Here is a 13,418-nt window from a genome sequence, read left to right on the forward strand (position 1 = left end):
GTACGTGACATCGGGATGGCGGCGTTCGCGTACAGTAAGGTTGGCATAGGCCGTCTGGCTATTTGGGAAAGGTCTTGGCACGTGTTCAGTAATGCTTGGCCTAGACCATTTATATAATGATTAAATAGAAAGGGGGCCAGCACGCAGCCTGCCTTACCCCTTTCTTTATTCTGTACATTCTCCATTGGCACCATACCGCACCCTCGCATTGGCGTTGCTATATAGTTGTCTTAGAAACTGAATGATGGTGAGTTCCACTCCTAGGTCCTGAAGAATCATCCAGAGATTGTCATGCCTAACGCAGTCAAAAGCTGCTGTGAGGTGGACGAAGGCTAGGAACAACTTGCCCTTTGCGAGGGTGTACTTCCCTATAATGATGTTCAGGTTTAGACTTTGTTCAACCGTCCCTAACCCCTCGCGAATGCCAAACTGTAGCCCGAAGATGATTTTGTTTTCATCTGCCCAATCCTGTAATCTTTCGAGCACAATATTTCCGATTATTTTTACCAGAGAGTCTAATAGTGAAATCGGCCGATAGCAGGCGGAATCTTGATGATCCCTTTTTTTGAAGATAGCCACGAAAATCGATTCGGACCACGTTTCTATGAATTGAGAGGAAAAACTGGCAGTAATTACCTTTGTTAGCAATGGACCCATAGCATCATGTTGTTTTTAAAAAGATCTGCAGGGATCCCATCAGGCCCAGGGGGCTTTTCCACCCAGGCTTGCCATAATTGCTCGATTGGGATGTATGACGTTACAACGCATACTTTTACAACGCCTACCTTTACAACGCGGTTTTTACCACGCATACCATTACAACGCATAATGCTTTTAGGCGCTGGATAGTGAATAGTTTAATTTACTATTCCAACTCCAGTCCCCGTGGATAGTAGGGAAGGTTATTGGATAGTAAATTAACCTATTCCCTATCCTAGAGCGCCCCCCAGCGCAATGCGTTGTAATAGTTTGCGTGGTAAAAGTTGCGTTGTAATGGTAGGTCGTTGTAAAAGTTGCGTTGTAACGGTTGTATACCGCTCGATTGACTTCATCCAGAGTTACATGGAGGTCAATAGGAATTTACAAAGTGCATAGTCTTTTCCCTATTGTAGGGGTTATTCCCCAGGGTGTAGAGTTTCATGTAGCCCTGTGTTCGTTGATTTTTCGGAGTTGTTATTTAAAATCCACGTCTGGTATTAATATACCTTTTGATGTGTTTTCTTTATTAATGTTTCAAAGATTTTTGATCTTTTTTGGCACACTGTTTCCACATCCAGTTTCTGTAGTTGCTCCGCCTTCTGTCGCAGAAGGATTTCACAGAAAAAACTGAAGTCCATGCGCCAGACGGGACTTATATGGCTCCACTGACATCATGTCCAGAGACGACATCATCTCGGAGCCATATGACGCCATCCCCCGGTGTGCAATATCCAGACTGGCGCCTGGAGAGAAGGTAAGTAACTTTCACTTTGTTAACACAGAAACCACAGCACTTTCAACTGCATTGCTATTGTTTTACAACTGAACTAATATGTCCCAAGATGGCGGCGGTATTCTAGACCGCTGTTAGCTGCATCCTGACCGGTGCTGGTGGTAGCAGAGGCGGCGGAATGAGAGCATAAGCAAAACTGTGGGCTACTACTGCCTTATTTAAAATAATCCTGATGATGTTGGTCATGCTGGTCATGTGCACTGAAAATGACAATTAAATCCACCGGGAGATGATGAAGATGATAATACCTCCCCCCCCTGGAAAATACGGCAATAACAAATAACGAAAGCAGGGTTGCCTTAAAGACCCAGCTTTCGCTTTTCACGTCTCTGATCGGCATCATAGTCTTTCGATTGCTTGGGGGCTTACGAACAACTAAGCCGACCCGAAATTGTGCACAGTGGAGTAACAGCGAAAACAACTCCTACTTGGGTGCTGAGTGTGACGGGGATGGTGACGGCACGGTCATGGCTCCGAAAAACGCTGCGGCGTTGGTGGCTGCAGCCGCGAAGACCAGAGCGGCAAAGCAGGCTCTGCAAGACCGGGAGCTGATGTTGAAGCGCGCTGGCGGCGGTGAAGTTACTGGTGGCGGGGAAGCATGCGGACCTGATGCAGGCGTGACGCCTACCCCAAGGAAAGCCAAACAGCCGGTGGTTGTGCCTGGCCTCTCGGTTGTAGATATGCTCCGCAGACCCCTGGATCATCCTCCGCGAAACCACCCTTGAATCTGCCTGCTCTCGATGAGAGCGCTCGACCGGTGGCACTGACTCCGCTGATTGCACAGGAAGAGGTGGAAACCAGGACTGGAGTGCCAGCAGAGGAGCGTACTGGAGATACCATGGGTGTCATTGCCTCTACAGGAATGTCTGCAACTTTTGCTGCCACAGATCAACTGGAGGCTTCTGCTGAGGCGCATGATGGCGAGGGGGAAACGGTACAGCTACAAGGTATGACACCTCAATTAACAAACCTCCTTGAACCTGCTCTACTAAAAACTACTCCTATATCCAAAGAGGGAAATGATATGACTCGCCAGTCTGATATTCCTGAGTCTCCAGTAGTGTTAGAGCTGTTATATGTTGTTGAGGAGGCTAATCCTGCTAGTCCTGCTAGTCAGGAAATAGGTGACAAATTGGTGGGCACAGGTGAAAACGGGCCATGCATAGCTAATTTTGTTGAGGAAGCTTCCGAGATAGCAGAGACTGACAGAGACCCTACAGATTTTTATTCATTTTCTGAGGATGCCGGTTGGTCAGCTGATACCGAAGAGGATCTTGTGGATGATCCTGAGTTTGATTCTACCACTGAAAGTGATCAAAACTTAAAAGACAATGGCCCCAGGGTTGGCCGGAAAACAGTCTTAAAAAAGAAAAAGAGCCATCACGGCGCAACAGACCTGGCCTGGGATTATTCTCCAACACTGCAGGTTATAAATCAAGCCAATCCTTCCCATTTTGTTGGATCACCATTACCTTCACTGGATCACTCGGATCAACCAGGGACCACACTGACCTCAGTTATAAACACTGTTCTTCAAGCCATTGCCTCACATCGGGAGGAGACCTCTAAAGATGGGCGTAAGGCTCAGGCAGCCCTGCACAAAGTCCAGGGGGTTGTGCTTAAGCTAGCAAAAACTGTGGGCACTTTTAACGAGCAGATGACTGAGATGGAAGCTCGTAAAGTGACCAATGACCAATGAAACCGAGGCCGCTTTAGTCCAGGAACGAGTCGACTCCCACGGGGCAGAACTAGAGGACGTAAGATGGAAGCTGGAAGACTGTGAAAACCACCTACGTCAAAATAATTTACGCGTCCTAGGCATTCCCGAAAAAATCGAGGGGGATGATGTTCGTTCATACATCATACAGCTATTCCGGGACACTCTCCCTGAACTTTCTAGCTGGAGTTGGGACTTGGAAGTACAACGTGCCCATAGAGTCCCACTGACATTAAAATCAGCAGTAAAAACGGGAGGTTACCCCTTGCGATTCATGTGTACTTAAGACAAGCCATCTCTGACAAGGCTAGGCCTGAGGCACGACGTAGCAGAGATTCTATCTCATATTTTGTTCGACCGGATTTTTGCCACGTCACAGTGGAGAGGAGATGGCGCCTTCGACAACTAATCAAACCATTCGTAGAGAAAAACGCACAGGCATATCTCAACAATCCGGCCAGACTGAAAGTCGTTTTTAGGGGTCAAACGAGCTTTTTTACCTCTGAGGTTAAGGCAAAAGAATATTTAGATAGCCTGGGTTAATTAAAAATTAGGAGAGTAGAGGGGGCAAGAGGGGGGCAGTATTGCAATATTTTTCTCTAGAGGTACACATAGAATTCTGCACTATGATCAACACTGTTGTTGCATGTGGTTTACATGCTGTTTTTTTGTTGTTTTTTTTCTTTTCTCTCAAAGGTTTAACGAGATCAAGACTAATTTATTGGCCTTTAAGAAGTAGAGGGAAAGGATTGGAAACCTTATTTAGCAGAGAAAAATAATAAGTGAATAGATGTGATGTCTTATGATATGGTATAATAACCTTGAAAGTTCTATCTCATCTGTGCTCATTTTCTCCTCCTCTTATCCTTCCTTCTCGATCTTGCTGCCTGTCTCTCTTATTCCCATGCAGTAATCTTTTTTTTTCTTCTCACTCTCACTTTTTTAAGTCCACTGAGCACCGGTTAGGTAGCACTATTCCATCACCACAGACTCTCACAGAGTCTTATTGCCCAGGTATTGGGGCTGAGGGAGGGGGGGTACAGGGCTGGGTGGGTTTTGAAGGGGAGGGGGGGGGGGCGAAAACAGAAAAAAAAAAGAGAGAGCAACTTCAAATGTACAAAGACCATACTAAACCCGTTAACAAACAACATACAATTTTGCTTAAGGAAACATAACAAGTTGAGTTGGATGTTATTTCTATCTAAACAAATAATGATATATGATGCCATTGATGGGTTGATTGTTCAATATTTAAGATGGGGAAGCTAAAACTTTATTGTTGGAACGTTGCAGGTCTTAATGATAAGGGTAAAAGAGCACAATTTAATCAGACAATTCGACAAGGTTCATACGATATGCTCTGTTTACAGGAAGGAAACCCACATTTCTGTGGGAGATAAAAAGCAGCTAAAGATACCTGGGTATAACGTTCTCGTTCTAACAACACAAACGTCTAAGACACGAGGGGTGGCTATGTTAGCAAAAACTGCTCTGGGTCCACCCAGACGTAGATTGGCTGATCCCCATGGCAGGTGGGCAATAGCTCAATTGGAGTTAGGCATTACCATCTGCTCACTGTACGGGTCAAACCAAGACGACCCTCAGATATTCTATGATCTTGAGTTAGCACTGGCGTCTTGGCCAGGCTCATTAGTGGTCTGTGGCGATTTTAACATAGCTCTGGGGCATACATCCTTACAGCAGACTTATAAGGGTCGTAAGCCTAAAGTCTATAGGACAGTAAGGCAGCTCATGGATAGCCACAACTTAATTGATATTTGGAACCTGAAAAATAAATATGATCCCGGATATACCTATTTCTCCTTTCCCCATAACAAATATGTCCGGATTGATTATATAATGACATCTATAGGGAACTCTATAACCGTGGCTATAGCTAAATCCCCCAAAACACTGTCAGACCAAAATGCACTTACTCTTACCCTTGATATTACCAACTATAAGAGGCCCTACTCCCAATGTTCATTTGACCGGAAGCTTTTGGTAAATCAGGCGTATATAACATACATAACGCATTGGGCACAGGAATTTTTCGATTATAATCAGTATAGTGCCCCTAGACTGGTAGTCTGGGATTGCTTTAAAGCAGCCCTAAGGGGGGAGACTATTACTTTTGTTGCCAAACGTAAGAAGGACCAGGATAGTGCGACAGAACAACTTAGCTCAGAATTAACAAACCTAGAAGAGCAACACGCCACGCAAATACATCGTCGGGAGGATTGTGAGAGCACACTGCGTAAAATACTGGTTCTAAAAACAGAGATCAATAGTGGTTTGACACAAAAGGCAGCTGAAATTTTTCAGGTGAACCAAACCAATGTTTACGAAAATGGGGAAAATGTGGGAAAACAGCTTGCCCTCCGTACACGCCAAAAATAATCTTATAGTGCTATACAGTCTATAGACTTTGAGGGACAGAAACATACGTCACCTGTAGATATTGCAGGTGCTTTCCAATGTTATTATCAAAGGCTTTACCAGAACGAGGACCAAGCTGTAGTAGTAGCCACCAAAGATTTTCTAAGGGATTGGCTAGGTGATTCTGACTCACTTAAGATGATTGATGAATTAACCAAAGAAGATCTGGATAAAGAGATCTCATTTACCGAGCTCAAATTAGCACTCTCCGAGCTCGCTAATGGTAAAGCCGCCGGTCCAGATAAAATTCCCCTGGATCTATATAAAATACTTGGAAAGCAAATACTGCCATACTTATTAGATTTGTTTCTTGGCGTACAATGGCATGGCAACCCACCTGATTCGTGGAAATCTACAAATATAGCCATATTCCCAAAAAAAGGAAAAACCCCTGAGTTGCCATCTTCATATCGGCCCATTTCTCTCATAAACTCCGATTCGAAACTCTATGCCAAGATTCTCGCTAGCCGGCTCAGCAGGGTCATCGAGCATCTGGTCTCCCCGTGGCAACATGGCTTTATCCCCGGAAAGGGCACTACAGATCACACCCGTAGAGCCATCTCCCTTTTTGACATCATGGGAGTATCGGGGGGCCAGATGTTGATGATCCTGCTCGACTCCGAGAAGGCTTTCGGTCGAGTCTCTTGGCAATTTCTATGGCGAGTTTTGGAATTAAATAACTTTGGACCGTGCTTCATCAAATCCATCAAAGCCTTATATGTTGATCCAAAGGCCAAACTTACCATAAGGGGCATCGAATCGGAGTTTATCAGTATTCAAAGAGGTACGAGACAGGGGTGTCCGTGCTCCCCAATTTTATTTGCCCTTTACATCAACCCACTAATTTCAAAATTGATTATTTCCAATTTAATTCAACGCATGACAGTTGGTATGTTTCATACCAAAATTTTGGCTTATACCGATGACGTGGCGGTATTAACACCAAACCCTACTGAGGCAATCCAAGAGATAGAACAAATTACTCAGATCTTTGGCTTATACTCAGGGTATTCCCTGAATAGGTACAAGACAATGGTTCTATGCACATACAACACCACCTTTTGAAAGTCCATATAGAGTTAATCAAGCTACTTATCTTGGAGTTTGCATTTCTCCTAAGGTGAAAGATATTAACCAACTTAACTATGACCCACTGATAAACAAAATTAAAAAAGATCTTTTAAGAGTGATCAATCTCCATCTCTCAATTGTAGGTAGAGGGAATTACCTCAAAATGAACGTTTTCCCTAAAATATTATATCTATTTCGGGCAATTCCGCTGATGGTCCATGATAACATCATTAAAATCATGGACTCTTGCATGTCCAAATTTGTATGGAGCTATGGGAAAATCAGGAGGGCAATGCCATACTTGACTTTACCACAACGTAGGGGAGGGCTAGCCATTCCAAATCTGACTCTATATCTATGGGCGACTCTCCTTCAGCAAATGGTCCCTTTGTTTAACATCAAGCCAATAGCAGCTGCTCCATTAGAACATAACATACCATCGATATATGAATTGGCATTAGGGGACAAAGCTAGAGGTCTGCTATTAAGGCAAGTAGAACCTTCATACTTTAAAAAATTTGTATTTAAAATTATTATCGACTCATGGAAGATCTGGAAACGTGCATCGAAGCATCTAGTAATTCCAAAATATACCAACTACACTCTTCTCTGGCATAGCTCGATTTTACCATCTTGGCTTATTGATTCTACTTCTCGAAAATGGGAGAATCTAGGGATTGCAACTGTGGGCGATTTTCTTGGACAAGGATTTATATCCTCATTTGGGGATTTACAACAGAAATTCTCGATCCCTCCTACTGACTATCTAAAGTATATACAAGTGCACACTACTATTCGACAACTTTCAACAAAAATACAGTCAGAGACTATCCCTTTCTTTGAAATTATAGCTAGGCGGGCCACTAGGATAGGTAGTATCTATGATCTTCTAATAAAGAGTCATTGTGATGATTTGAAGCGAGTCGAGAGAGGATGGGCAATAAAGCTAGATAATCCCAACATAGATGTTGACATGTCTCTGATGCTATCGTCTAAATTATTTTTAGCATCCAACTTAAAGGCACAATACTATTGAACTATATATGACCTTTATTATACACCTGCCAAATTATTTACTTGGGGCCAAAGGCCTAACGATCAATGTCCAAGGTGTGGTTTGTCTCCAGCGAACCTTATACACATGTTTGCCGACTGTCCCAAACTAGATCTAATTAAAAAGATGATTTCTGATTATTGGACAGAAATATTTGGACATACTTTAAGAACCTCATTGACCTTGTACATATTTGGCCATGATGACTCTCTAGGATATGACAAGGAGGAAGTAATGTCTGTATTTCTAGGAGGCATGGCTGTCCTTTGAATCATACTTGCTGCCCGATGGAAAGATCTAGAGGCACCTACCTTTCAAATGTGGCTAAGCCGGTTTTTGGGGACTTTAGAATCAGCTATATACAATACAAGAGGGAAGAAATCTAGACTTTTCGGGGCCCAGATATGGGCTCCCGTTACTCTCTGGTATGAGAATGAAAGGGGATATTAAAACCTCCGTAGGACAAGAAATTTGAACTCTATATTTTTATCTGTTATCTTAACCGTATTGTAACCATGCATATGAATATTGTTATTGTCCTTTTTTCATTTTTCAGGCTTTATTTGTTTAATCGGAGATCATGATTTGAGAAGCCTTGATATATTCTGTAGTATTAATTGTTTATGTTGTTTGATACTTATGAATTGAATTATGTTCCTTCATTGTTGTATACGCTGGAACTTGCTCAAATAAAAAAAATAATATGTCCCAGAGTACAGGATAGTCACTATGTTTTTGCCTTTGTCAGAGTGACTACTTCTGGACTGCTGGTAAGTGCTTTGGCCTAGTGTTTATAACACATATGTTGGCATTTATTTTTTCTTTTTCTCAGCCTCATGGAAGGTGCTTCTCGACTCCCACCATTTCTTGCTGTTGCTGATGCTATTGAAGAGGCGGCAGCCCTCTCAGATAAAGAACAGCTGAAATTATTCTTTGGTGGTCTACTCAAATACTACTCGCTGTTTGTGTTACATTTTGCAGAGAAAACAGTACACTTAAGGAAACTATTGAAAAAAGGTAAGAGGAATAATTGGTGTAATTGGAGTAGAAAGTGCCAAACTGCATTTGATGAAGAGTTGATATTGTGAGAGCACAACCATTGATGTCTTTTTTTTTTTTTTTTAAACCTTTATTGCAGCATTCATGTAATTCAAGGACGGGCCTACAACCTCAGGGGCCGGCCACTAAACAGTAGCAAACCTTAACGTTTCATAACACAACACAGCTCTTCAGCCGACAACCCTGAGGTCCGGCAGCGATTCAGGATGGATATTGTATCAGGGCGCATTGATAAAGCACAGGATATAATATTGAAATGATCGGAGCAGGTGCCATACACTCTAACAACAGGATATGGGGACAGACCAGGGAAACAGGATATATGAGTGGAAACAGCCATTTGCGGGTCTCTGGCGTTAATACCTATATCTCATTGTAAACAATAAAACAGTGTACATGTTTATGACCGCCAGTTCTCAGGGCCCGCCCGCCCAGTGATACGAGTAACTAAAAAACATGGACACTAATTTCAAAAAACACAATGAGAGCAAAAGAAAACACAGGCCATACCGATCCTATGGAAATATGGGAAGGGAGAAAAAGGCAATAGAAAACAAAAAAGGAAAAATAAACCCCCCTCTCCAACCCCCCACCCTGCACCCCTGCCGATGGCTATAGCCTAACCCCACTAGCAGCGTGCCTGTCGCCCTACTAACCTAAACCCTAAAAGAAGGTGAAAGAAGATGAATGGAGGAGGGCCTAATCATACGGTGTTCCCGGCCCCATGGCGCCCCCGCCAAAACACTGACACCCCCTACAGTTATAGACGGATGTGAAGCAACTCGTACACAAATCAAGAGGGGGCATTGTGATACACTACCCAGCTTCCATTATTAAACAACTCCTATTCGAACTTCCATTACCAGTGTTCCAAGCCAGCCCAGTTCAGTTGATTCAACCTTGACCCTTTCTAATCATCACACGAACCCTCCCCAGCAAAACCCCAAAGGACACAAACAAGTCACAGATGAGAAGGAAAGCATCGAAAGTCAATCCATTACCCCCGGCAGCTAGTGACTCCAAGAGGTCCTCACGTGCGGAAAAGTCCCCTCTCCAAGTTGGACTGTCCCGATAGTTTTCGCCCCGAAATCGTATAACATCCAGAAAAGGGGGATACAACCACAAGATGGGGGAAGAGTTTACAACACAGTTGTTTGGGGGGGGAACGCCTTTTGAGACCTCCGAAGTCGATGATGATAAAAGGCACTGTGATATCCTTGCGGTCCCGAGGACAGCGTCTTCCTGGGCGCCCTCTGTTGAATCCGACATTAACATCCACATTCGATCTCGCACGGGGTCCTCGCCTGAAGCCAAAATGGCCGCAGCTTGAGGGGTTGTTGTTTGCTGGTTCGACCGTAGGGCAGGGTCCGGTACTTCGAACAGGATCCCAGTCAGACTGACATCCATTTTATCCATTAGCACAGTCACTTGCGAGTGAAACGCCCACATTTTTGCCAATATTGCTTTCAGCATTGGCCCAGTCGCCGGTCGATCCACTATAACACGTTCAGTGGCAGTCGCACTCGACTCCCCGGGTGAATCAGGCATTTTCGGGGGGGAGGAGCAGGATACTGGGGGGGGCAAGCGTGAACAGCGACCCGTAGTTATCCATAGCCGGGAGAACACGGTGCAGCACCGCAGTCCAGGGTCCCGACCCGCCGAACCACGGCTGAAATCTATACCGGATCCGCGGTACAGGGATCCCAACACTCAATCAGCGGCAGCAGGCCACTTCTCTCACAACGCTGGGCACGGAAAACAATAGCCACCAAATTCGGGCGTAAACAAAGTCTCCATGTCGGTAGACCGGACCCTGCCAGGGTCTCTCAACTGATGTTGTTGAACTGCAACCCGCCTTACAGTTACTCGAGGCCCCGGCTTCACCGCTGGAACAGGCCACGATCTTTAACTCGGTGTAAGTCCGTGAAATCAAATGATAAAAGCTTGGGGATTTCACCACTGGAGCGAGGAACACTTCATCCAGGTAGAGGCTGGGTGTAGAATCAGGATATCTTACAGGATCTCGTGGCGGGCTACGGAGGTCGGCGGAGCCGGGAACCTAAGCAGCCATCTTGGTTGCCGTCGTAGCTCCTCCTTCCATTGATGTCTTTTGATATCAGAGATGCTAGTATTGTAATGATGGATTTCATCAATTTGGGCTTAGGGATTTTTCTTATGCAGAAAAGGTGATCCATAGGGATGAAATAATGGCTGGTGCATCAAGGGCTCTTTTACAGTGCAGACGTTACCTATTCCATCATTGAGAAGGAGGCTATAGTGTGGTGGTGGTTAGTTTAACATTACAGAGTTTCCATTTAGGGATCTACTTTTATTTTGCAAACTGACCACAAGCCCCTTGTGGATACCTTCAGCACTTTTGGAGCAGGTAGGGCCAACCCGAGAGTAACCAAGTTTCAATGTAAATTAAAGGAATTTCACTACAAATTATGTTATTTGGTTTGATTTAGGATTTATAAAGCACCTGAATCACCCCCCCCCCAGACGGTATCTCTGAGCTCGCGAACTGCATAGATGGACAGAAACAGGGGAGTAAGTTAGAACAATAAGATCTTCAAAAGCTTGCGAAATCTCAGGAGGTCAGAGCATTCACGCAAATGGATTGGGAGTTGGTTCCAGAAGGTAGGGGCTAAGTGGAAGAAGGCTTTCCCGCCTAGCCGAACTTACTTGCAGGGCGGAACCATAAGTAGAGATTTGGTCCCTGAGCGTAGTGTCCTAGGAGGCTGCTCTTTATGCAATTTCTATGCTAAATAACTGGGGCCCTTGCCGTTTAGGGCTATATGCACAATGCAGCGGATCTTGGAGCGGATTCGCTTCTGTATAGGTAACCAATGCAGTTTCTGCAAGAAAGGGAGAGAAGGGGTGAGGGCCGGAGCATTGGAGACCAGTCTTGCAGCGGTGTTTTGGATCACTTACAATTTATTCAGAGATGCTTCGCTGGCCGAGATCAGCAACGCATTGCAGTAGTCTAGTTGACTTAATACTAGTGCCTGGATTAGGGTTTTACAAGTGGAAAAGGGAAGGAAAGGAAATACTCTTCGCAAGAGACCTAGTGCATGGAAGCAGGCACCAATGGTGGTAGAAACCTACTCCTTCATAATTAGTTTCTGGTCCAACAGTCCCCTAGGTTTTTGACCACAGTCTTGGGTAGTGCAGGTCCCAATTCTGTAGGCCACCAGTTTGGAGACCATCTCGAAGGAGCATCACCAAACAGCATAAATTTAGTTTTACCTGCATTAAGCTGGAGGAAATGTTGTCTCATCCAGCTGGCAATTGTTGTTTGTCAAAGGATAACAGGAGCTGAGTATCACCAGCATAGGAGATGGGTGTAAACCCTAGCTTCCTGAGTAAACCTGCCAAAGGAGCGACATAGATAATAAATAAGTGGGACTGAGACAGGATCCCTTAGGTACTCCTTTGGTTAGTTCTGTGGTCTCAGAATGGAAGGGACCCAGATTGACAGTCTGGGTTCTATGCAAGAGGAAACTCATCATCCATTGTAAGCTATCCCTTGTATCTCAATCTCACTGAGTCTCCTGAGCAAAGTTCGATGTGAGACAGTGTTGAAGGCCGCCGACAGGTCAAGCAGCACTAGTATAACTGTCTGTCCATTGTCCAGAGCATGTCTGATGTAATCTGTGATGGCAATCAATGCTATGTCTGGGTCTGAAACCTGACTGAGATGGATCTAAGCAGCCGGATTCCTAGACAAAGTCTTAAAGATGTTTGTTAATATGTTTGTCTAACAGCTTGCTCAGGAGAGGTAACAGTGAGATAGGACAATAATTAGTTAAATCATCCATAGGGGCCTTAAGATTCTTCCGTATGGGGATGATTTATACTGCCTTCCACTCCTCTTGAACATAACCTTTATTTAGTGCGAGGTTAAGAATAGAGCAAATGGGAACAGCCAGCTGTTTGGATAGTAATGTGGTAGTCCTAGCCAGGATTATATCAAGGGGTGATTTCTGATTTAACAGTAGCGAGTAGGGACTCCACTGCATTGGGTGCAACCAAGAGGAAGAATTCCAGCTTCTGGCGGGGGGCTCTAGTGGGTGAAAGATTGACAGATGCGTCGAGTTGGCCCCTTCTATCTCGGGTAATTGTGTTGTAGATCACATCTATTTTCTTTGTGAAGTGCATCGCTATTTTTTCACATAAGGCTTGTGGTGGTGCCAGCTTATTGTTACATGCCTCCGGGTGAGTAAAAGATTTAAGTTTCGGATAGAGAGTTTTGGGGCCATTCCCAGCCTGCTCCAGTGGTGAAATTATATGGGTTTTCGGGCGTATTTTATATTTTTATGATATCTAGATAAAGCCAGTTTATAGTGTACTTTGTCTAGAGCATTATGGGAGAGATGCCAACGTCGCTCCAATTTCCTGCAAAGACTCTTCTCCGTTTTAAGACTGGGAGAGAACCAGGGTGACTGAGAGTGCCTGCCTGAGTTTATACCCTGCTTTAGTGGGGCTAATTGATCCATGGCTGTTGTAATGATGGATTTGTATTGTGATAGGCCAGTTTCTATGTTCTCTGTATCGAGATTCCATGAATTGGGAGTTAGATCTTG

The 13,418-nt window shown here is 44.4% G+C and overlaps 1 protein-coding gene across 1 annotated transcript in view; it reads left to right on the forward strand.

Annotated features, from left to right (window-relative positions):
• The first annotated feature begins 1,282 nt into the window (after window positions 1-1,282).
• Window positions 1,283-13,418, forward strand: part of LOC147748485 (uncharacterized) — a 325,273-nt gene continuing 313,137 nt past the window's right edge. Inside the window, exons 1-2 of the mRNA XM_086962530.1 lie at window positions 1,283-1,453; window positions 8,606-8,790. Of these exons, the coding sequence (XP_086818656.1) occupies window positions 1,356-1,453; window positions 8,606-8,790 (283 nt within the window). The 5' untranslated portion in view covers window positions 1,283-1,355. The remainder of the gene's footprint in view (window positions 1,454-8,605; window positions 8,791-13,418) is intronic.

Source organism: Lissotriton vulgaris, chromosome 1_1 (genome assembly GCF_964263255.1).
Source record: "Lissotriton vulgaris chromosome 1_1, aLisVul1.2, whole genome shotgun sequence".
Classification (NCBI taxonomy): Eukaryota; Metazoa; Chordata; class Amphibia; order Caudata; family Salamandridae; genus Lissotriton; species Lissotriton vulgaris.